The following is a 25,647-nucleotide window of genomic DNA, read 5'->3' on the forward strand; positions in this document are numbered from 1 at the left end:
TGTGAAGAAAAGATTTCGTCAGAGATAATACTGTTAATTATAAAGGCAAGATGACTCTGAGTATAGAGATAGGAATCAGAGCTTTTGAATTTGTGATAAATCATAACTAATCATTCATTATTCTATGTGTATAATGCATCTGCTGTTATTTTCTCCTTTATTTCTACATATTTAGTGATGCACTGAAATACTGTCATTTTCTGAACTTGTAGATATAAGTTTAGGTACAAGTAATAAGCATTGTGATTCAAATGCCACAAATACAAATAACACACAAACACAATCAAATCATGAACATATTATTATTTGAATGACATGGAAGTTTGTCAATGATTTGGTTAATTCAGAAAAATACCAGTTACACAGTTCACTTACGGTTAAGAGTTTCTGAGTTTGGATTTCTTTACATCTTGGATAATATGGATGATTTAAAAATACTTATTATTTCCCTCATAAAATTTATTTTATATGTTGGAGATTAAGAAAAAACAGTATCTAGATTAAGTTCTTATCTATTTCAGGCACAAAACGGATGATACTTTAAGAAAAATGTTTTTAAACTATAAATGTTTAATGCAAGTCCCATTTTTAAACTTGTTACCCGCTTCTAGTGACAATAACGTTTGTGCTTGCTCCAGCAGCACATACACTATAAATTATCTATGGGGTGATAAAATCTTACATAGGAAATAATAAGTTGCTTTACAAGCTTCACACGGCACAAATAAGCTGTGATTATCCATATTTTGCATGTACACGATACCATATAATTATTTTAAAAACAAATAATGAAGATATTCTATTAGCGGCCATCTACTTAAAAATTAATTCATTTCTGAAATCGATGTGATGTTCTTTCCTTATACAAACTTGATATACAAAGTATTGAGTTAGTATTTTTGTGGTATGTGTACTATGACAAGTGAAACTCCTAAATTTTCCAACACTCTTTTTAAAAGAGAAGACAACACTGCAAAGGACCCAAAGTGGTCATTGAATCATGCTAACATTATTGTAGGCAAAAAGAAAACAAAAAGAAATTCTTATTAAACCTTATCAGTTTCAAGATCGGATTTTTAAATCCTACAATTTTGAAAGGGAGATATTTGAGAAGGTGTTTTACTTGTGACATTTAAAATAAATAACATTTAAATATTATCATTTCTTTATACAGTGCTTTATTTGCAGTATTACGTCCTATTTTTAAAGAAAATGTGGAATGACATATGTGTTAAACTAAATATTTATGGCTATTTAAGATATATAATATTTAATATAGAATATATTTTTAAAATTGCAAAATCAATCCATGTTAATTTCTATAAAGCTGCCTTAAGGAAATCTTTTTAATATAATGTATGGAAAGTTTATCCAAACTCAATGACATGTTTAATATAGAGATATATGTTTTGTAGAATAATGAACAAAATATCACTAAAGTTTTCCTTTTTTTGGATACATTATTTCTGCATGTACAATGAATCAGATAACAAGGGGCTACCTTCTTACTCACTTTCTGAGTTGGTTATTTATACATTTGAAATCAAACAGACAAATCCCAAGTCTCTTCATCATTTTCTTTTGCATAAGCCCTGACAATAACTCTTCAGAACTCAAAATCTAAATCTACAGGACATTATAGAAATTTTCTTTTTTAAAGAGTATTTATGTGCTTCATGTACTTTTAGATACAAGGAATTACATTATTGCAAGTTGTGTGTAAAATAAAATATATTTAATAAGTAATATATTTCATTAATAAAGAACAAAATATGTTTGGTGTATAATATATAAGTAATTCAACCCAAATTCAAAATTTGTGACTCATCTGCATCTTTTGCAAGCAACCATATGGACTGCTTTCTGTGAACAAAGTAACTTGGCTGCATTGAATCAGTTTTTGTGTTCAACGTCAGTGGTCTATTGAACTTGGGGTAAAATAAAAGCTGTTATGTAAGATAGCTGCTTTGATTTTCTTTTTAGTTTATAATGATTGTGTAAGGGGGTAAGTCAAGAAGACTCTTCTTGACTATGCTTGAAAATTGACTCAAATAATTACTGAGATTAAATTTCAATCTATTTTATAAAAAATATTATGTACTTTCACAGAAGTGAAGAAATACAATTGCACAATGGTGGTTACAATGATAGAAATACATATTGCCAATAAAATGTTAGCAAGAGATTTAAAAATGACTGTACAGCACCGCATCAGAGAATTCTGTTAACAGCAAAATGATTAATACTATTTTTCTATACAAATAAAATCTTTTTTTAGTAATAAATGGGGAAAAAGCTTTTTTTTTTTCCTTAACCCTAATTCCTACCAAAATATTTCCTGATGTGGAGCAACAGACAGTAAAAAAAAAAAAAAAAAAAAAATGACAGTTTTAAAAAAAAGAAAATGACATTCATGCATGTAAGCCAACATTAGTCTCTGACTCTAATATAAGGCAGATCATTAATCTTTTGCAAAACTATGACTTTAGCTACTTAAGCTCTTTTTAGTGCTTTTCATGACAATGACATGATAGGTCTTGTAAATTCAGGGGTTAAGATGTGTTTTGAACACATTAATTTAGACAGACTCAGCAGACTTTTGAAACACCAAATTTATAATAAAAAATGTTCTGTTTTGGAGAAATGATGGAAAATTATAATAAAAAAACAGAAGGGCTCCTATTGAGTTTATCACAAATGACAGTGTTTAGATCAATGAAAATAAATCACATGTGCCTATGTGTCATCCTCAGTCTTAATGATGTGGAAAAGGGTGACATTGAACAAGACTTGGTGGCCATTGTTCCAGGCATAAAGAGCTCTATCTCTTGCATTGTAGTCAAGCATGGATATGTGAAAGTATTGGTTATGAAAGGGAATGTCTGTGTATTCATATGTGGAGGTTTTGGTGGAATATGAATAATACACCTTAGCTCCAGTTAAGTGGGAATTGGTGACATACAGTGTCCCACAGATCATGAAAGATTCCCCTGCACTTCTCTTGGGGTAGCCAGTGCTCCAGCTCTTCATCACTTCCAAGGTATCTTGGTTAAGTTGGCTGATGACAATATTGCCTGCATTCTGGTTAGTGGCATACACAGCCCACAGCCCAATTTCATCAGCCATTAGGTCGATGTCAGAGAATCCACCCCAGGTGTAGGGGTAAACATTGTGAAAACCAGCATATTCCAGGCTTCGTTGAGCAAGCACTCTCCCCAAATCGAAGCTATATTTGATGATAATATTACTCTGGTATTTGTTAAAATAGAGTGAGCCATTGTAGACAACATGGTTAGTTCCTGCCCACTTGAAAGGGAGGTTGTATGTCCTTGATTCAGCCCCACTGACAAAGTCTGCAATTGACTTGTACTCACGGACAATTTTATTGTTAGTATAACTGTCCATATACCAGACCTGAGAAGAAGGAGAAAAACAAAAGGAGTGACTCAATTTTCTACTTTTAAGATAATTCCAAAATAAATACAGTCAGCACATATTAATATCATGATTCTTAGAATTGGAAGTAAATCATTTACTAATGACCTGCAGCAATGTGATAGTATTACAAGGTTTTGTAAAAATATTGGATTTCTCTGTGGAACAGAAGCAACTGAGTTTACTGTCTTGGAGTTGATCTGCTTTTTGCTTTTTTTTTTTTTTTCTTCTTCTTTGCTTTATTTTTTGGCTATTTAAGCCATTATCACTCAGTGGACCAAGCATAGGTTAATGTAAATCAAATCACCTGATGGATCAATGTGATCACTGATAACTGATCAAAATACAATCTTCAGCAAATTATTTTTATTCCATCCCTTGCCTTGAAAAAAATATGGTCTAATTTCATATTTCTAATTTCTACTCATTTCTACTTCATGGGTACCACAGAACTTTCTGGTAGCTTTTGTTACTGGATTATCTTAAAGGTACAACTACCTTTTGACAAACCTATTAATGTACATATACATAGTGTGGACATTGCCAACTTATGAAATGCCTCCCAAAAGGTTCAATGTTATTTCTTTTAAAAATATCTCTAGATTCCAGGAACATATTAGTTTATTTAGAAAATGGTCAGCTCTTGAGTCTTTTTTACTTAGTAATGTTGTTTTCAAACTAAAGAGCATGTTTTATAAACAATATACAGAAAACATTGTACACTAGCAATTAGCACATTTCAGCCATAAAACAAGAATAAAATCAATAAAAATTGTACTTTTTGTACTGGTGGATTATGAGATAGAACATTTTACTAAAATAAACTTGGTATGTATTTTTAGATAGTAGTAACAAATGGAAAATATTTGCAAGTGATGTTAACACTTTTCAAGTTGAAATTAATATCCCTGAAGAAAACAAATAACCCAGAAGAGAACAGTATAAATAAAATATAACTCTAAGCAAAGAAAGTTGTGGAAGCAACATACTCTATTATTTTTTTCAGATGCTAAAGGATCTGTCATCCAAGCACCAAATCGAGTTCCAGATGTCTTGACTGTCACAGGGCCTGTGATTTTCATCAACTTGCCACATGCTGAAATTAGAAAAACATAAATATGTTGGGAAAACCCAGTAAATGATTCCGACACACACACACACTCTTACCAAAAGCTAAGGAAGTGATCATAAAACAAGACAAATTCATGGGATTAATATCCTATTTCCCGAATCAATGATCATTGGTATTGGTTAGCTATGAATGCAACAATAAGTTGAACCATGAGTGGTTGCTTTTTCAATGCTCTAAATCTAAAGTGGGGAATTTTAAGTGGGCAATGATTTGAATAATTTGGAAAATCATTATTTTATCAGTATGAAAGCTGTTTCTTTTAAGAAGTCAGAAAAATCAAATGAATTGCCCTCGGAACTGTGCACCTGATCACCAATATCCCCGGTCTCTCCTTCCAACACCTTGAGACCTCGGATAACTTATAGAAGCCAGAACAAACTTCACAAGCTGATTTTTAATTTGTGTTCATACAGCTCCCATGAAGAAATTCTAACGCAATATAACAATAAAAAAAATTCCACCAGTCTTCCAGAAAGAAGTGGAGTTTTGAAGAACAAATGTATAGGTTACAGGACCTGATAAATATCCAAAGAATGAAACTTCAAAATCTCAAGCCCTAAACCCCAAAGTCACATGTAATAAAAGATGTAAAAATGAAATAAATAATGAAAAATATTATTTTATTGAAAAAAATCTAATATTTTTTAACATCTTAGCAATGATAACTTCCAAAATATCAAAACCCCACCAAACAGAAACCCAGAAATTTTTGTGAGATTTTTTATTTTTTTACCATGAGAATTTGTTTATTTTGCAAGTGGTTTTTAATTCTTTCACCATAATTTCCTCATGTTTTTACATTACCATATCTGTTTTCTAAACTTTTAAGACATTGAATAGAATTTGTCTTAAGTTAAAAGGGAAAAAACATTCTTTCTTAAAAATTATGAATGTTTTGAATATTAAGAATTGAAGCTCCTGGAATTAAGGTACATTTATCTGTACATACCAATATAGCCCTGAGGTCTAAATAGGGAAATGTCTCTTATAAACCATAACAAAACTCTCACCTCAAAATAAAGCATTCTTTACAATTATTTCAAAAAATTACAATTATTTCCATATTCAATAGTTTTATAGTATCCAGAAAGCCACAAATGATACACAAAATAGTTTACATTCAGAAACAGGTTCTAAAACCCATTTATGCCAAAATAACAAAACTTGAAACCCAGCACCCTGTGCAGAAATCTGTTTTATTCCTAGCTCATCATAAAACCACCATTTTAAAAAACACAGATCCTGAGACTTCCAGTAAATGCTAGCCAGAGCTATCATCTGAACAAAGAAAACTCCAGTAAGATTAGCTTTAACACTTTATTTGAATGGAGCATATGATTCAAACTGAATCAACAAGGGCTGCTGGGGTTGCTGGTACCATTTCTTGGAGTGTGGTAACATGCACTTGGTTTCCATTGAGTGTGTAGCCATAGTTGTATGATTCAAATCAGCTTCTGGAACTTCTAACCAGTGTTAGGGTGCTTTGACTTAGGCAGAGAGAGATCTCAGACCCAGCCAAAGTGGCTCGGTTAAACAGCAAAGTTTTTAAAGTGCACATTTTTAAGGAAATCTTACTGCCAATAAATGTTGATGATTGGTCTCAATAAAGGGATAGTCTTTCGGGTTTATCCCATGTTTCTTTTCCTTTTTTGCACTGTTTTGGGGTTGTTTGTTCTGTTTCTTCTATCCTCCTTTGACAATTAATAGAATTGATAAATATCTAGTTCCTGTTATCTCCTACCTGTCTTGATTAGAGAAGAACAAATATTCTAAGCCAAATCAAGGACAAAAGTAATTCTAGCTAAAACTTATTTTGGCCCATTTTTTTCTATATATTTTCCTCCTAAGTATGATTTGTAACTAGCAGGATACAGAGCTGTGCAGTTAAGAAAATGATTCATGATAACATATTTTGCACCATTACTTTAGTAATACTACAAATTTAGTCATTTCTAGCATTTCAAGAAATCTGAATGGAAAATATTTTCCCCCTTTGTGAAAAGAAAATTAAATGTGATGGCATTATTATATAGCAAATGGCTTTATAATTTCCTCAGACCTGATAAACCAGGCTAATTATTCAGAAGAATTTATGACATTATCTATATTAAATAGTAAGACCCTCCAGGGTTAAACCTATTTGGAATATATCAGTTCAATTTGCTATAAACACATTAAAAATATATAAATAAATCACTATCAATTTGAACTAGAGAAAAGTTAATGGAACTAGTTGAGCATATGATCATAATATATAAGAAGTGAAAGTAATATGATAATTAATGTGGTCCTACCTAAATATTTCTAAGTAAACATGATTAGAGCATGAAAATTTCAAGTGTAAGTAGATTGAGATAAACTGAAAGGCATATGCCTCCTTTCCTCCAAATACCACACAACTTAATTTTTTCTTACACATGAGAAAGTAATTCTGACTTAAAATGTTGGACTAATATGTGCCTTTATCTACTTTATCTTTTATGATCATTAAAATAATAATAAAACATGAAAAAAAAAACTAAGAAAAAAGTATGAGAGCCGTAAGTGGAGAAAAAGTTTTACCAAATTTCTAGAAGGTAGAGGTGATGGAGGGGTCATTAGGGTATAAGAGGTAATGACATTCATTAGTGTCTATGCAAAGGAGAGGACAGCTGAGGGGGGAGAGGTCCTGCCTTGAAGACAGGTTACAGTAAGAGACTCAAAAAATGGGTAAAAAGTGCTGGGAGTGAGATACAAGGACAGCACTGAAAGCTAGTCTTAAAATCTATTGATTCTACTGGGTGTGGTGACCCATACCTTAATTTCAGCCACTAAAGCTGAGATAGGAGGAGGGTAAGTTCAAGGTCAGCCTCAGCAATTCAGCAAGTCCCTGTCTTAGAATAAAAATATAAAATGGGCTAGGTCTGTGGCTCAATGGTTAAGCCCCCTTCTTGGTTCATTTCTTGGTACCAAAAATAAATGAATGAATAAATAAAAAGATCTACTGATTCCATCTTCATCCCTACATACCAAATTGCAGAAGGCAGATTAAAAAAGAAACTAGAAAATTGTGTCAGTTACTTGGGAAGACTTTGAGTAACTAACATAAGTATGAGAGGTCCAGAACACAGGCTCCTGTGACAATAGTAATCTCCCTACCTACCAACCGTGGGGAGAAGTGTCAACCCTACCTAAATACATGAAATTTCCACGGAGATTATCATTCAGATTTTAAAAATTTAATGGTTAACATAGGTGCCGAGGTAGCTTCAAAAAGTTAAAATTAGACTGATCAAGGTAAATATGCAAAAAAAAAATATATATATATCAGGGTCCCAAGAAAAGAGCCTAACAGAGCAGAAGAGACCCTGGTATCTTCAGAGACATCTGTACATTGTGTACTGTGGACTGGGATAAAAAAGCACAAAACAGGTACTGAAAACTAAAAATATAGCTAAATTTTAAAAAATTGGTTTGTAGAAGATAAAATGAGGTATCCAAAAACATTAAAATTAAAGAAAAATAATGAAAATAAGAAAAAAAAACTTGGAGGCATATAGGTGGAATTTATAAGCTCCAACATCTGAAGAATAAGTATTCAATATTCAAAGGAAAGAGGAAAACAAAAAATTGTTAAAGAAATTCTACACAGAATTAATTTAGTTATGAAATCTAGATATTCAAGTTAAAAGGGCATATCATATAAATTTTAAAAGATCTACTCTTTTTTTTAAAGAGAGTGAGAAAGGAGAGAGAGAGAGAGAGAATTTTTAATATTTATTTTTTAGTTCTCGGCGGACACAACATCTTTGTTGGTATGTGGTGCTGAGGATCGAACCCGGGCCGCACGCATGCCAGGCGAGAGCGCTACCGCTTGAGCCACATCCTCAGCCCTAAAAGATCTACTCTTAACAGAATTTCTATGAAATTATAGAAGATTCAGAATAAATTCTAAGCCAACAAGAATTAGACTGAAATTGTTTCTTATCACCCATATTGGATACCAAGAGATACGGATCAGAGCACTTATATTTAGGAAGAAAAAAACAGATAAAACAAGGGTTATTCATCTATTTATTTTTTTTTTGGAACTGGGTATTGAACCTAGGGCCACTTAATCACTGAACTTCTTCCCCAATCGTTTTTACCTTGTCTGACCTCAAACTTGAGATTCTCCTGCATCAGTGTTTTCAATTGCGAGAATATAGGCAGGCTTTTCTGTCATGCAAACTTTCAAAAAGTTCATCTACACTACACTCATTTTGGTTTTTTTAGATGTTACTTAATGAAAGAGCTGCAGGTGTAGCTCAGTGGTAAAGACCTTGTCTTGGTATGCTTGAGGCCTTGGATTCAATCCTAAGCACCACAAAAAGGGGGAAGGGGCAAAAAAAAAAAGATGAAAACACTTAGTAACTTTAGGAGCTACTGCAGCAAAATAACTGAATAAACCCAAACAGAGGAAGACAAGATCAGGGAAACAGTGACTTCCTGTCCAAAATGGCAGCTGTGTAATAGGCCTTGAGAACATTTGATCCAGAATGGAAACAGATCTGAGAGGGAGGTTTCAGCAATGGTTGTGGAGATATAAATCACCTTGACCGTTATGGAAAACAGTATGAATGCTACTAAAAAAATTAAAAATAAAACTAACATATGATCCAATAATCCCACTACTGGCTATTCAACCAAAGGAAATGAAATCTGTATGACAAACAGACCTCTGTTCTCCCATGTTCATTGCACCACTATTCACAATAGCCAAGAGATGAAAACAATCTAATGTCCATCAACTGATGAATGGATAGAGAAAATGAGGTATGGATATACCATGAAATACCATCAGCCATAAGAAGAATGAAATCCTATTATTTGCACAATGCAGCTAGACTGTAGATCTTTAAGTAAGTAAGCCAAGCACAATAAGCCTTGTTTCACTCATGTGGCATCTGAAAAAGCTAAAATGTGTCAAAACATCATATTACTCTCATAACATATAATTTTTATATTTTATGGTTTATATACCAGTTGAGAAATAAATCAACTTTAAATAAATGTGATATAAGTGGAATTCATCTACAGATAGACTGTAGGAAAAACTGGATATGGTATCAGTAAATTGATGCCAGGTGCAGTGGCACAGGCCTATAATTCCAGCAGCTTGGGAAACTGAGGCAGGAAGATCAAAAGTTCAAAGCCAGCCTCAGTAACAGTGAGGAGCTAAGCAACTCGGTGAAACCTTGCCTTTAAATAAAATACAAAATAGGGCTGGGGTTGTGGCTCAGTGGTTGAGTGTCCCTGAGTTTAATACCCAGCACACACACACACACACACAAAATCGATGCATATAAAAAGATGTCATCTTAACTTAACTCTAGTATTGGTTACTTTGAGTGGCACACATATTATGTTATTGGACTTAGGCATAAACATCATTATCATAATGTAAACATGCATGTTCAACTTGTAGAGTCAATCCATTAACTCACTGCAGAATGACTGAGAGACCCTTCACCCACTCTGTGATTATATAAAAGACAATGTTTCAATAATATGAAATATATTGTTAGGAAACTGCATATATACATATAATATTATAAACTGAAATATATAATATTTCAATATATTGTTAGGAAACTGTAGATTGTGAGAAAAGATGGGAAGGCAAGAGCCTTCATATTTAAAACACATGGTTGTAAGGCATTTTTCCTATTTTCATTTGATGAAAATAATAAAGCTATAAATATGAATCTTGAAATTTAAAATTGATATAGGTCAGACTATGAATAGTTAATAACACATATTTTTTAAAGACATGAAAGAAAGAAAGTGGGACTGCCTAAGTTATCAAAATCTTCATTTGCAGAATAAAAAGTTGGTAACAATGTCTAAAAATGATTTAAAAAGTAGAAAAATCAACATATTATTAGAAATATAGATTTTAAAACTTGGGCCCTTAAAATTAACCTGTTAAATGTGATTACCTTTGGGGAGCAGAGCTGAAGGAGACTACTACTTTTCATTCCAAGCCTTTTTTATTGTAAACATACAATTTTCTAGCCATGTGTACAATATTTAAATTATAATTTAAAAGGCTGAAATAACTACCAAAATTTCATAGCTGTTAAATTTTAAAAGTAAAATAATAACATTTACATACTGTCTGTTCAAAAATAATTTCCAATTTCATGTGCCATGCTTCCTCACAGGGATAGGAAGAAGGTAGAAATGGGATGTAAATAGTCTGCAGAAATGGAAGCTACAAATAGCCTTCGTTTTAATTTGGTTTCCATCCTGTAAGGATTAGACTGAAATTGTGTTTTTTAAACTTCTAGTTCTGTTTTAAAATTGACATGAAAATCTCTTTTTGAATTCTTTCAATCTTAAAAATTTTTTTTAAACCTATGAATTACTACAATTATCAGTTAACTTCATGTAGATGCTAAATTTTCTGTGAAAAATACATGTGAAGTCTTAGGAAAGACAAGTTGAATTGAGTTGTATTTCTCATTAGGTCTTATTGATTTGGTCCTGCACGTGAGTTATTGGTGGTTATCTTTTCTGTCTAAAGGAAATTTATCCCCATAATCTAGTAAATCAATCTAATTTTGCAAACTTTAACTCTGTGAGATTTTAGTGAGTGGACATATAAGTTAGATAAAAATCAATTTTCAAGGCTCCAAATACAGATATTTTATACCTAGACTGTGGCCAGAGAAGATTCTATGAACATTTATAAAGTTTATGTTTTGCATTCTTCCATTCTTCTATGTTTAATCCTCTCTCCATTGTTTTCCTCTGTGTATGGGATCAATTAGCTTTCTCCCATCTCCCCAGCAGCTCACAATATGCAAAGCCATGATTTGTCTTTTTGGCATCACCCTGTATTTGACCTCAGTCCATCACAAATTTTTATCCTGGAGTCACATCCTTTGAATAATATTAATCTAAGAAGCACACTTGAAGTGAAGAGCTAATGATGCAAAGTGTTCACAATTTAAAAATAATATTTGTATTTTAAAAGTGTCCTTCAGTTTCTTTATCTAAAATAGTATATTAAAAATGTTGGCCTCCATAGCAATAAAGTTGCTTAAAACCCCAAATAGATCCATGATAGCTATGTGTGCAAATGTCCTTTGCTTTTCACTACATAGTGAACAAAAGTACATTTCATATAATTCTTCCACATTGGATGACCTTGGAGGTGTGTCTTTTGGCTAATCGACTCTTTTCTATGTACCTAGTTTGGTAAAAGAAACCAATGTTTGTTCTAGTCAACTGTACTTTAGAAAGTGAATCCTTTAGTGTTTAAAAGAAGGACTTTGGAATGTGACCTTCAAGTAAGGGTGCTTCATTCACTCATTTATTCATTCATCCAGCTAAGTTACTGAACAAGAAGTGATGTTCTAGACACTAACATTATAGTGATAAGCAAAACACGATACTTCTATCCTGAGGAAGCTTAAATTTTCATGGAGAGGGAAAATAAGTAAACAGACTAAACGTATCAGGTAGGAATATATTTAAAGCAGATATTTCAGTAGGGCAACTGGATGAAGTGATTGGAGAAGGCAGGGGGAAGACCTTAATCTGAGGTCTAATTGACAAGGACTCAGGCACAGACTCACCAATTAAATGGAATACTCTTTAGAAATTTAGTTTATTTAACTAGTAAGTCATTTAGTGGATTTAGTGGATCACCTAGAGGAAGGAAGAATCTGTAAATGGTGGTAAATATGAGTTAAGGAGTACAACCGCTTGGATTTGGATCCTGATTCTATCTCCAACACTCTAAGGAACTTGAACAACTGCTTAACTTCTCAATGCTTCATGTGTAACAACAGTAATGAAATAAATCTCAAAATGTTATTGAGAAGATTAAGAAATGCTAAGTGTTCAGAAGAGTGTTTGGTACATAGTCAAGTATGGAAAACAATATTGGCTATTATCAGTGCTCTTGGAAAAGCCCTAAATTGATGAAGATTGGAGACATGAATAGTCCACATTCTACAGGCTTGTAGAATCAGAGTGAATATATGGTGTTATTTCAGATGTGATTAAAAATGATAAAGACTTGACAAAAGGAGAGAGAGAAAATGACAGATTGTGAGATGTATTGAGTAGATCCCTCTATTTACTGTGTGGAAAGTTAACTGTAGAGGGAAAGAGTATGGGAGAAAGCTCCAAGAAGAGGGTAGCACATTGGTTTAGGTGAGAGATATAGAAGCAGTAATGGACATACAGAAAAGAGTGTGAATTTGGGGTTTGTTTTTAAAGACATAGTTGATAAGATTAGTTATTTTTTATTAGATGCAAGGATGGAGGCCAAAGGGGGAATATAAAATCTCTTAAAATAATCTAGGCTAACATTTAGATTTTTGACTTGTTCCATTGGGCAGATTATAGTGCCATTTACTCAGATGAAATGAGTGAGGGAGAAATGAATGTGGAAAGGTAAGATCAAGAGTCCAATGCAGATTATTTTACATTGTTCATGACTATTTCACATGCCAGTGGGGATTGTGTACAAATCGAGGGAGTAGCCATCTTTTGAGACACAGCATTTTGAGACACAGTCTGCAGCAGGATGGTGACAGTGAAAGCCAGGACTGTTTGTTGCCTCAGAGATGTAGAACAGAGCTTTGCAAGTCCCAATAGTTATAGGCCCCAGCAAAGGAGCCCAAGAAGCAGCTACAGGTAAGATAGAAGAAATTCTATGATCAAAAAACCAGAAAGAAGAATGTGTTTTAAGAAGGGTGCAGTATTGACCTGTGGTGAACATCACTGAAAAGATTATAACTAAAGAAGCAGCTTTATTAATTTTTTTTTTCAAGGTAATAGTAGGAAACAAGGATGGGGGAACATGAGGTCATGGGAAATTTTTAGTGCTGTACTGATGTCATTGTTGTTTCTAAAAGGGTTTTTTTTTTTTTGTCTCTAAAAATCTAGTAGAGGGGGGAACAGCAAATGATGCAAAAGAACGTAATTCAGTAAATGAAGGCCATGAGCAGGTGGTAGCTCATGGTAGTAACCATGAGTAATCATGCCTGTGTCTTCTTTAGTGTGTGTGTGTGTGTGTGTGTGTGTGTGTGTGTGTGTGTGTCTGTGTGTCTGCCTGCCTGACTTATTTCCATTAATTTTCCAAGAATGTTCTTTGTGAAATACACTTCAGCCACGTTATAACTCTGAGGCAAGAAGTGGGAAATTGGATTTCTAATCTAGGCCACGCCATCCAATCATCATGTAATGTTGACAATGTGCTTTTTTTTCTGGAGTGGAGTTTCCTTGTCTACAAAATAGAACTTCGGAAGCCTGACATTTTGTCATTTTAACTAAAGGAACAATGAGTCGATAGTGGATCAATGAAGTTTTATATGCTGGTGAGGAGAAAGTACTACATTTGTGACTGTGATCAGACAAACAAAAGAATCATCATCAGCATGAGGGAGACCACCATCACCATAAGTCTTTATCCCCAGGAAGCAAAATCACAGAAAGTGCTCTCCTCGTTGATTTCTTCCCAGGAGAAGCTCCCTTTACAACCGGTTATCAATTTATTAAGCCAAAATTCATCTTATCAAATGAAATTTATAAAATTCAAGTTTTAGGAATTTATAAAACTGGCTGCTTTTCCAATTATAATTTTGTGGACCGTAGTGTCAAGAACACAGATATAAAATGTTCATAGTATTTAATCCGTGATTCTCCATTTTGGGAAATGAGGATAAGAAAATCAGAATTTAAAATCAAACTTTATTTCACAAAATATTGCCTCAACTCTATCCATTGAAATCGTAAAAATAAAATAAGCAATAACCGTCATTTTTATTTCTCAGCTCCCCCGAACTAGCTTTTGTTCAAATAAATCATTATCTTTTCTCATTTTATTCTCACTTTCTTGTGGACAAGGGAACTCAGATAAAAGGGATAATTTCCCCAAATGCCTGGAAGACAAAGGTTTCTGCAAAGGTAGACGGTGAAGAACGAAATTAGGAGTCTTGCTTCATTGGTTTTCTCTTGCTGTGCTTTTCTGTCTGCAGTGAGATGTTATGAAAATATTAGCTTTCATAATACATTGCATGTGTACATTTTGTATATTCAGAAAATGTACTGAATAGGTTACTGAGGAAAGTGACCATTTTATTTCTCTGATGACATTTATATATTACATTTTTATGATGTTACAATCCATATTTATCAATCAGTAGCTGAGGAAAAGATACCATTTGGGATTCATCTGGAAGATCAGTTGTTTAGACCAATGAAGCATAAAAACCATCTGTCCTCTCCTTTGTTTTTTTCTTTAATGTGTAAATAAAATATCCTAGATTAACAACTTCAGGATTTAATCCTAAGGCTGTGCCCATATAAGTAATTTAGTAGAGTAATAAATATGTTTTATGGACAGAATGGATTCTGTATTTCTACTTATGACCATTGGAGAACTCATGCAGCATGAAAGGGTATTATTTGATTTTTAAAGTCCATTAAAGCTATTTAAAATAAGTTTGTCTCTACCATATATCTTGGTATACTATAAAATCCATTTATATCATTTATATTTTTATTTGTGTGTCTAGACTTACCAACTACACTGTTGAGAAAAACATGAGGATAAGAATAAACAGAGCATTAGAATGATTTTCCAGTGGGTTTTTGATAAATGAGATCAAGAATAATATGAATATGTCTAAATAACTCACTTTTTCCAAAATTAACACAATTTTATCCTTTTGCTTATTTAAAATATTGCCTCAAAAATAAAATAAAACATTCACAGTATTTAATCTGTGATTCTCCATTTTAGGAACTTAGGATAAGAAAATCAGAAGTTAAAATCAAGCTTTATTTCTCACAATATTGACTCAACCTCAACTCTTCGTTTTATCTTTTCTGGGATAAAGCTTATATCTTTAAGGAAAACTTACTAAATATCAAAACATAATAGACAATTGTGTTATAAAATCTCAAATAATTTGGAAATTCATGTTTGTGTCTGGAAATACAAAATTATATCCTTAAAGCATTTAAAACTTATTTGTAATCTACAAATATTTAGGACATTATAAAAGGAAGATTAATCAGTTTATGGTGAAATTTACAATTTACTCAAAGTGTGGTTAAAATAACTAGGGTTTCAGTTTTAAAAGAAAAAAAAATCATCAAGTGCATGGACACAGGATAAAGTCCTATTCTATGCTACAGTTTAGAATTTGGGGTTGAATAGGACCTAGTAGGTTGGGGTTGAGTAGGACTATCTTTGGTACATGACTTTTTTGAAGTCCTCAATTTACTTGAAGAAATATTCTTATCAAGTACCCCTATTGCATGTGAATTGAATCTCACTTATCTCCAACACAAGCACAATAGTTTGACTTTGCTTTTATTCCTGCTTTCAGTGAGACTTTCAGTGTGTCTTGCGTTAAGTGCTAGATAGAGCAAAATACCTGGAGTTTTGGAAAGCAATTCCTCATTGCCATAAGGGAGGGAGCAGAGGACAGCAAACACAAAGGTGAAAAAAATGCTGGTGCTTTTGTTATCATCTTTCCCAAAAGCTTTTTGGTTTTGTAAAAGGTATAATGATGTTTTATAGTTGACATGTGCTGATTTTTTGAAAGCAACTTCAAACTGCATATTTTAAAATTAAATTTGCTCTTAAACACTTTGCAGACATTAATTTCTGCCTACTGTGTTTCAGGTGGATTGTTAGAGTCCCCAAGGATTCAGCAAGGATAGACCTTGACCTCTGAGTGCCCAATATGCTTACAAGGGTGTAAAACTTAAAAAAAAAAGGGGGGGGGGCGGAGTTTGTAAAATGTTTTTTGTAGAATGTAAGTGCCTTGTCAGAGTGGGGTAGAAGTCTCTGGGAGACCATTCCAGGGAAGACCAACCTTAGAGAACAATCAGTGAAAGCTCCTCAGAAGAATTGGTGTCGTGTGTGTGTGTGTGTGTGTGTGTGTGTGTGTGTGTGTGTAAGAGGAAAAATAATTAGAATTTAGATAGGTAAAGGGAGGAGGGAAAATGTTCCATGAAAATGGAGAGAAAGTCCAATGTTCAGGAAAATGAAAATATGTATGATTGAAGAACTGATACATGGGAATGGCTGAAGCCACGCTGAGTGGCTGGTGAGAAGTTGGAGAGGGCCGGAGACGCAGGCCGACACATTTCATCAAGACAAACCATGCAAAGGAATCTGGATTCAGTTTTAAAAGCAGATCCTTTAAATACGGGTGTAATTTGAGAAAGATTACACCAAATATTCAGTGTGGCGGAGAGGGTCTCCCTTCAGCTAAACCAAGTGAGAAGAAGGCCTTTGCAGTGATCCGGTTGAAAGATGAAGAATGATGCTTCGCATCAGGGCAGTGGAAGTGGAAAAACAGACATAAGATGGTTTTCAGAGACAGGTGAGAAGGGCATAAATGAGGTTGTGACTGCAGAGGGGAATGAGAACCCGGGAGAATCAAGAATGACTTTTGGCATTTTTTTTTTCTTTGCCACAATTAGGTGGATGGTGACTCCATCATTAAACTGGACTTATTAAGGTATCTACAGAATTTCCCATAAAAGACATCATGGATGGAAAAGGAATTTGTCTGTGTGTCTTTGCAAGTTATAAATTCTAATTTCTAACATAAATTTTCTGAGCATATGTTTTCCTTAAGTTGTCAATGCTAATGCCTAAACCAGAGTTCTTTCTGAGGTTAGAACAAGCACATGTAAAACAGCTGGCACAGAGTCAAGCAGCAGCCCCCTGGTGTTGCCCTAGCTGTTTATTTAGGTTCTAGATGGAGATGGTCTCCTGTTCATCTTTGGATCTGAAAACACCTAGCAAAGTCCAAAAGTATTTGTTGGATGTACATAGAAGATCATTGGCACACAGAAAATTTGTTTACCTATTTTAAAAACTATCTGGGCATCCGTGGAGCAAACACAGTAACCCAAGTTTTTCACTGTGACCTTGTTTCTAATGTTACTGGTATGTCTGTTAAATGTGAAGTCTCAAACTGTTGTTTAAATAGAAAGATACAATCAGTGCTTCACTAGATGGCACCAAATCATTGCCCTAAAATAGAACTAACAGAATGGGGGGCAGAGGACTGGAAATTTGAAAAGTCTGATTATAAACTACATTAAATATCTATTGGTGGTCTCAGGGGGTGTGTAAGAGCTTTAACCATGCTTTTTCAGTCAAATTCTCACATGCATGTAATTATATTCCTCATGTCTAGGAATGTGATATGATTTAATTAAGCACAGGGGACTTTGTTCTATTCAGTCTCTCATAGGAGGAAATTAAGTACTTAGGAAAGAACATTTCTGCACCTCACTCAGGCCACGAGGGTGCATTGCTGTTGAAGCATTTTTTTTTCATTTCTATTTTCTCCCAACCTTTAATTCTCTGTTAGAAATAAACTAAATGGTGCCCTGGTGGTCTCAATGACTTGTGATTCCCACAGTGCCTTATTTACTATCTGGAAATAACTCAGACCTTGAAGGCAAGGAAGCTAGTGTGGTTTTTTAGCCTCTTAAAATTCATGTGATGGACCCTATGACATTTTACTTGAAAGAAAATCTACTGAAAAAGTGAGGGGAAATGCATGCATCAATGTTGCAATTTTATTCTCTCTCTCAATACATTTCTACCCTCTGCTAATTGTCTGTGTGGGTTGAGAGGCTTCTGTGAAGAGTGAAAATGCCATTGATGAATGAGCCTTCTTGCTCTTGTTACTACACTGCTGATACTATAATTATCCAATGTCTCACTCTAGATCTCAGCTGCATAGCAACGGTACTTTAATTCTTTTAGAACCCTTGATATCTTAAAAAAAAAAAAAAACTTTTTCCTATACTTTCTGTTAATGGTCCTGATGTTAATTAATATTTGTTCTCTCTCTCAAGTCCTTTTTTGATATTTGGACATTTATAAAATAATGGACATGGAGTTAGAAGGATTCTTACAGATGAATTGATCTAACCTATTATCAATTGCCCGGAAATGTAAAGATACGTTGAGTTTTAATCAAATTATAATCTAATGCCACAGTAAAAATTATTTATGTATATATACACACATATGTATCTTTCTCATATATATGTGTATGTATATACATATGTATATCATATATATATGCATGCTTCAATGTTGCAATTTTATTCTCTCTCTCAAAATACATTTCTACCCTCTGCTAATTAGCTGTGTGTGTTGAGAGGCATATAGATATATACACAGAGAGAGAGAGAGAGAGAGAGAGAGAGAGAGAGAGAGAGAGAGAGAGACATATATATATATATCTTGAGATATCCTCTTTTAACTGAAGTTAGATACCCTCTTTTAACTTCTCTTTTAATGGGAAATATGAATTTACTCATTTTTATGGGACTCTATGACTCTGGAAATGTTTTCTTCACTGTAATTAATTGATAGAATCCTCTCTGCTCAGAGATGTTCAATAAATGATTATTTGGTACAAATATGGAAGAATGGACAAAACTACCCAGTTCTTCAGACAGAAAGCATAAAAGAGTTAAGTTTTCTGTCTGTGGTATGGGTGTCTCTGTTAAGTAAGTAGGTAGCTGGGCTGTGGATAATCAAGAGGATTTCAAGAAATGTAAGAAATACAGTCAGGCCTTTGTATCCACAGGTTCTGCATCCTTAAATTCAACAAACTTTAAATCAGAAGTACTTGGGAAAAAAAAAAAAAAACTCCATCTACACTGAAAATGAACAGAGTTTTGCGGTTTTTTGTCATTATTCCCTAAACTTCAGTATAACAGCTGTTTGCATAGTATTAACATTCTGTTAGGTCTTATAAGTAGTCTAGATATGATTTAAAGTATATGGAATGATGTGCATAGGTTACGTGCAAATACTATGCTTTTTAATATAAGGAACTGGAGCATCTGCAGATTTGGGTATATGTGAGGATCCTGGAACTAATTCCCCACAGGTTCTGAGAAACTACTCTATTTTCAATATTCATAGGGTATTTATAACTCAACTCAAACAGCAATCATCTCATTAAATGAGAAAGTTGAATACTGAGTTTATTATTTCTTGATATTTGCATTATTATATTGACTGCTAGAATTTTTATTTTAGATTAGTTAAAATCATCATTGTAGGCCCTGGGTTTAATCTGCAGCATTGTAAAATAAAATAATAAAAATATTAATAAATTCAGTTATTCAATTGTCTAAAACCTTGTCATCTGTGGAAGAAATGAATAAAATGATGTATGATGATATATATATATATATCATAAATAGCTAATAATGTGTGTGTATGTATGAACAAATTCTAAGGCTTAGAGACACCATAGTTCAGTAAGAATAAGAAAGATGGATTTTACTCTACTTAGATTAAGCTTCTTTGTCTTAAATGTCATTTTCACTATTGAAGGATATTAAGCATACAGAATTATAAGTGAATTGAAAGAAACAAATTGTTATAATTAGAATGAGATATATTTCATGTTTGTATAAATGTATCAAAATATACTCTATTACCATGTCTATCTAAAAAGAACAAATAAAATTTTTAAAAATTGTGGAAAGATAAAATAAAGCACCACCAATAAAAAAAAGAAACAAACAAATTGTGTGTTATGAAAAAGTGAGAGGTATGTGGGATTATCTGTAATAGAGATGACTTCCAGCTCAGTATATTCAGAGAAAATACATATAGAAGTAATGTTCATTTCTAAAGTTGAGCAAATCCCAAATTTTCCATGTTACTTATTCAAAAACATAACTGACATATTTAGGATGCAAGGGGTTATTAGCTAGCACAATTTTGTTGCCTGTCTTGGCTTTAGGAAAAACTATTTGTACTTGGCAGGTGCCTGGTCTCGCATGCAATGCCTATGTGCTTGGGTTCATTGTAAGATGCTAGGGACAAAAGAGTGAATAGCTTCTCAGGGACTGATTTTTTTTTTTTTTTTAAATAACAAAGGGGCCTCTTTGAAAACAAGAAAAAGCTCAGACACCAGCCCTGATGCTGTTATTTAGCAGAATTTCCTTAATCAGATTCTTTATTACCTGTTAAAATATGTATTTGGATACTTCTTTGTAACCTCTTAAAGTGATACTAAGTTATTCTTGGTTTGAGGTGTTTATTTTTTTGTACTGGGGACTGAACCTAAGGGCATTTAACCACTGAGCCACATCCCCAGCCCTTTTTTATTTTTTATTTTGATGCAAGGATTCACTAAGTTGCTTAGGGCCCCCCTAATTTGCTGAGGCTGGCCTCAAACTTGCAATTCTCCTGCCTCAGCCTCCTGAGTCACTGGGATTCCAAGCTTGTGCCACCAAGCCAGGCTGAGATTTTCTTATCTTACTTGATGGAGACATCATCTGATAAGCTAGCTAACTACTATGGCATTGGACTCAAGTAATTTCTTCATTTAAAAAGAATAGAATATAACAGTAGAGTTTCTTTATGTCAGCAATGTTTGCCTATTGCATATTAACCATAGACATTAAAATTTGAATTATAAAACCACAGCATATAGAAGAGAGATTTAATAGTTACATCAAATCAGCAATGTTTACCTATTGAATATTAACTATAGACTTTACAATTTAAATTATAAAACCACAGCATATAGAAGAGAGATTTAAGAGTTACATCAAATAGATAAATTTTCTCTGGTTTAGTCTTAATCACACCTATGCTATTTTGATTTAACTATTGTGGTTAAAAGGAAACTTTTCTTAAATTAACAAGTAAACTAAATCATTCTTTGCCACTTGAAATAGCTAATAATCTATATAAAAATTTAGGAATGATTCCTATGATGTCTTAAAGAATTAATTTATTCAGCAGATATTTATTAATTTTTCTTTGCCAGGAAATTTTCCAGGCATTGGAACATACATGCAGAGTGAATATGATATGCATTGTTGATGTTCTCTCAGAACAAAAGTCTACCAGAACATTAATTTCACATATGATAATAATAAAACATAGAAAATACAACTTTAACATTCTAATTAGATGCATGTCTAATATGTCAAAATATACTCTATTGTCATATTGTATCTAAAAAAAAACAAATTAATTTTTTTTAAGGAGAGCATAATTTTTAGTGAAATATAAGGGTCTGGGAGTGCCTAGCAGGGACAGATGGGAAGACAATGACAGATTCTGCAACATGATACATTCAAACCTGAAGAAATAAATAGAGGTTTATCACAGATGGGAGTGACAGAAAAAGGCTCAGAGGGGAAAGAGTACTTCGGGAACAGGAATGCACAGAGTATAAGGCCCATGTGACCAGGATACAGTGTGCTAGGGTATAAGTGGCCAAACCTAAATCTAGAAAAGGAGGGAGGACCACACTGGAGGGGCCTCAAAAGCCATGGACCCTCTGCCAGAAACAGGAATCCATGGGAGGTTTTTAGCAGAGCAAAATAATTTCACATTTGAACTTCAGAAAATCCTTTTGTCCATAATGTGGACAATGGATTAGTGAGAGCAAGAACCAGAGTCATGAAATCATTGCAGTTGGCTTTAGCAGCAATAGATGTAAAACTGGAGATGGGCCAATGGGAAACTAAGGGCTGAGGATTCCTGTGCATGGGCTATACTTCAGGTTTACCTTATTTTCTTGTGATTAGTTTTGTTATATTTTCTTAGAAATCCTGGGATGACTAATGTGTGGCCTTCGATGTGGAGATTCCCTACATTTTTTTGAGACTGTGATAACTGAATGCTACATTTTGTATTTTACCTTTTTTTTTCATCATTCAAAGCACTTTGCAAAATTATCCTCAAAGTGTTTTTATAAATCATGCAACTTTTATTTTAAATATTTATTCACTGAAGTCTTTTTTACCAGAAAGTAATTTTTTTAAGTGTTTTCCTTCTCTTCCCCACTTAGTTCTATTCTAGAAACACTGGTTATTGAGAGCACACTGGTTACTGAGTTACCCTCCCTGTTATGTCACATCAAATCGACACCTAAACCCTAATTCTAAATGGACTCACAACCCCTCCCATGCAATTCATGACCATGTGTTAATATTGCATTCAAGTCGCAGACTTGTCCCATGATGAATTCAATGAAACAACTACCTCATGAATGTAAACCCAGAGCAGACAGAACCATACATTTTAAGAGGCAAGAATGAGAGTCCGTAACTCATGCCACATGCTTGATCCCCACATGCTTGATCTCCACATGCTTGATCCTTAAGGAGTGGTACTATCTACGGAAGTAGGTGCTTCCTTTTTATTTATTTATTTATTTATTTATATTAGATCAGCGAAGTACTGGGTAATTCTGCCTACTGGAGGAATTGTTTCATTTTGTTTTTATTTTTTTTCTGTTTCACATTTATTTGCAGAGCGCTTTCCTTCTTGCCAATCTATACTTTTCTCCACTACCAGAAATTCTTCCCCTCCCTCTAGCCAAGTAATGGTTGACATTATATTTATAAAATAAAACAAAACTTATCTCCACTAGTGTAGCCAATGGAGTTGACTGCATTTGCCAGACTAATTATTTCAAGCCACAAATGGTAACATGGTGCCCTAAAATCAGAAGACCTGAGTACCTGGGAATGCTTAAGGCGTTAAGGAACACCTAAAAGCAGTCCCTGGTTTTCCTATAATTAGATATTCTATGATTATCTGAAAAACATAAAGAGGAAGTGTTTTAAAACTACTTAAAAATACAACTTAGAAAAATCCAAGTACAACACTCACTCAGCTTTTTCATGCAGTCACGAAGTCTGGTTTCCAAGTTGAGCACCCTCTGATGTAGTTCCTCATAGTCATAGGCACCGATTTCTTCCTGGATCCCGGTGAGGACAGCAGACAGATTCCGAATTTCCTCCTTGAACTGAGTGATGAGCTTGGCATCTGTTTTGTACTGCTCCAGCACGGGAATCAAGGGCAGGAGCTCATCCATCTTCTCTTTCAACTCCTGTGGGAAGCAGCAATTGTTCCTGAGAATTGTTTAAAGCAGATCAAGCAGCTCCAGTCTTTTTATTATGAAACATAAAGGAGATTATTAAAACAGCTTCAAAATTCCTTAATGATTTCTGCTTGAAATTAGGTATTTTCTGAAAACCTAATTGGTTCCATGATCATTAGTAATAAATCCACTTATCTTGCATTTCTCGCACAACAACTGCTCTTTAAATGGTTACATGCTCTTCTACAAAACAAATTGATACTTATCATAATTAGAAAAAACCTTCCTAAGGTAGCAATTATGGGTTTTTGTGTTATCTAGCACTCTGGTAGCATTTTATAAAGTAACAATGCATCATCTGATTAACAAATAGGAACAGGATCCATTCTCTAATTATGCATGAAGTTTGAAGGAAATTATCAGTCAAATATCTTATTACTAAACTTATTTTAGATTAATTATCTACCTACTTAGTATCCATGATGTAGGAAGACACAGGAAATTCTGAATTCAGGATCAACTTTTTCCTCACACTTAGATGTTTTTCTAATCATGACCATTTATTCGTTCATCCTTCCATTGTTCTCAGGTATTCCTAGCTCATTTTAATATCCTCTTAGTACAACTTCATTAGGAAGGTAAGTTGAGCAAGTATAATAAATCATGCAAAGCTTCCCAAAGCTCAAAGAAATGTAGGTTGCTATTTACCATTTTGAATTATTGCCTATTCTCTGACTCCATTTGTCTTAGCATAGATAATTTAGAGGTCTTCATGTAAGGTAGAATTGCCTACCCATGAAGTCATTAACTCTTTAAGGGACCACGGTACATAATTTATGTAACAGACAAGGAAGTTTCAGAGCTGTTAGAATCTTTTTCTCTCTTTCACAAACATATACCATACCTGCATCTACCGCTGAGTTATATCCCCAGCCCTATTTTTTATTTTGGGGACTTACTAAGTTGTTGAGGTTGGCCTCAAATTTGCAATTCTCCTGCATCAGCCTCCCAAGGTAGCTGGGATTATAGGCATGTGCCAACAAGCCCAGTAAGTTGTTTAAAACTTAAGTTGAGGTTTTTCATTTATCTTTGTGGAGGCAGGGTCTTACTGTGTCACCCAGGCTGGTCTCGAACTCATGGACTTAAGCACTCCCCTCCCCACCCCCACTTTAGCCACCGGAATAACTGGGACTACAAGTGGATGCCATCAGAACCAGTTCTAAGCATTGGTTTTTAACAACAGAACAAGAAGTATATTGTCAAAGCAGTGTCTCTTATGCCTAGGCATCACAGGTCGGTAATTTCACCTGAAATTTCTAGATGTGCCACCTTAACTTTTTCCCTTTAACTTGGTAGTAGTAGTCAACAAAAATATTTCAGGAGTTGAATTCAATTGTGAATTTATTGCAGATGATATAATTTGTAAAAAGAGGTCCCATTCATGATTGTTTGAAAATAATACATAGGGACTATCAGAAACCATATTGTATACTAAGAAGCTAAAATTGTATTTTAAAATAATTTAGAAATGTCACTATTATAAGTGCATTGAAATAGCAGGAGCTCCCATTGCTTTCCTGATTTATGGGCTTGTGTTTCTTGTGTAGAAATTTCTACTTGTTCTATAAATTCAGAAATCTTTGATTTGTGTACATGTACAAGCTAAGTGGGAGGGTAGAGAATCTTAGTAATGAGAAAAATGCATAAATATTACAGTCAAGAAGCAGAATCATAGCTTTTCTCATTTTAGTGGATCATTTTGAAATAAACTTATTAGTTCAAACGTTTTGTGGCAACCCTAAAGGGAGATACAATTGTTTTATTAGGCTTTTAATGATAAGAGTTCTGTTGGTACTATTTGCTGCATATTATAAAAACTATTACAATCAGGTTTTATATCTTACTATGGGCATATTTAAAAGAGAGCAATCCAATGTTAAAATTTTGGTGGCTTTTATTCCCTCCTGAATTAAATATATTTTCAAAACTTTATCATTAGATTTTTGCAATCAACTTTGAAACTCTGGAAATTTATCAGAAAGCAGTAGAGTGTCCAACCAATGCACATATCAAATATATAAAAGATTAAATTATAGTACCCCTGATCTATGTTTGCTAATCCCATCTCAAATTTCACTTTCTAATATGTTTCTCTCACAGTAACAGAATATCTTGCTAAACAAC

General features: G+C 33.6%; 1 protein-coding gene across 3 annotated transcripts in view; it reads right to left on the reverse strand.

Annotated features, from left to right (window-relative positions):
* Window positions 1-283: 283 nt before the first annotated feature.
* Window positions 284-25,647, reverse strand: part of Olfm3 (olfactomedin 3) — a 204,487-nt gene continuing 179,123 nt past the window's right edge. For all 3 annotated transcript variants that reach the window (XM_078026833.1, XM_005339696.5, XM_005339695.5), the window contains 3 exons: window positions 23,253-23,472; window positions 4,425-4,531; window positions 284-3,414 (listed from right to left, as the gene is read on the reverse strand). In XM_078026833.1, the coding sequence (XP_077882959.1) occupies window positions 2,737-3,414; window positions 4,425-4,531; window positions 23,253-23,472 (1,005 nt within the window). In that variant the 3' untranslated portion in view covers window positions 284-2,736. The remainder of the gene's footprint in view (window positions 3,415-4,424; window positions 4,532-23,252; window positions 23,473-25,647) is intronic.

Source organism: Ictidomys tridecemlineatus, chromosome 11 (assembly GCF_052094955.1).
Source record: "Ictidomys tridecemlineatus isolate mIctTri1 chromosome 11, mIctTri1.hap1, whole genome shotgun sequence".
NCBI classification, from domain to species: Eukaryota; Metazoa; Chordata; class Mammalia; order Rodentia; family Sciuridae; genus Ictidomys; species Ictidomys tridecemlineatus.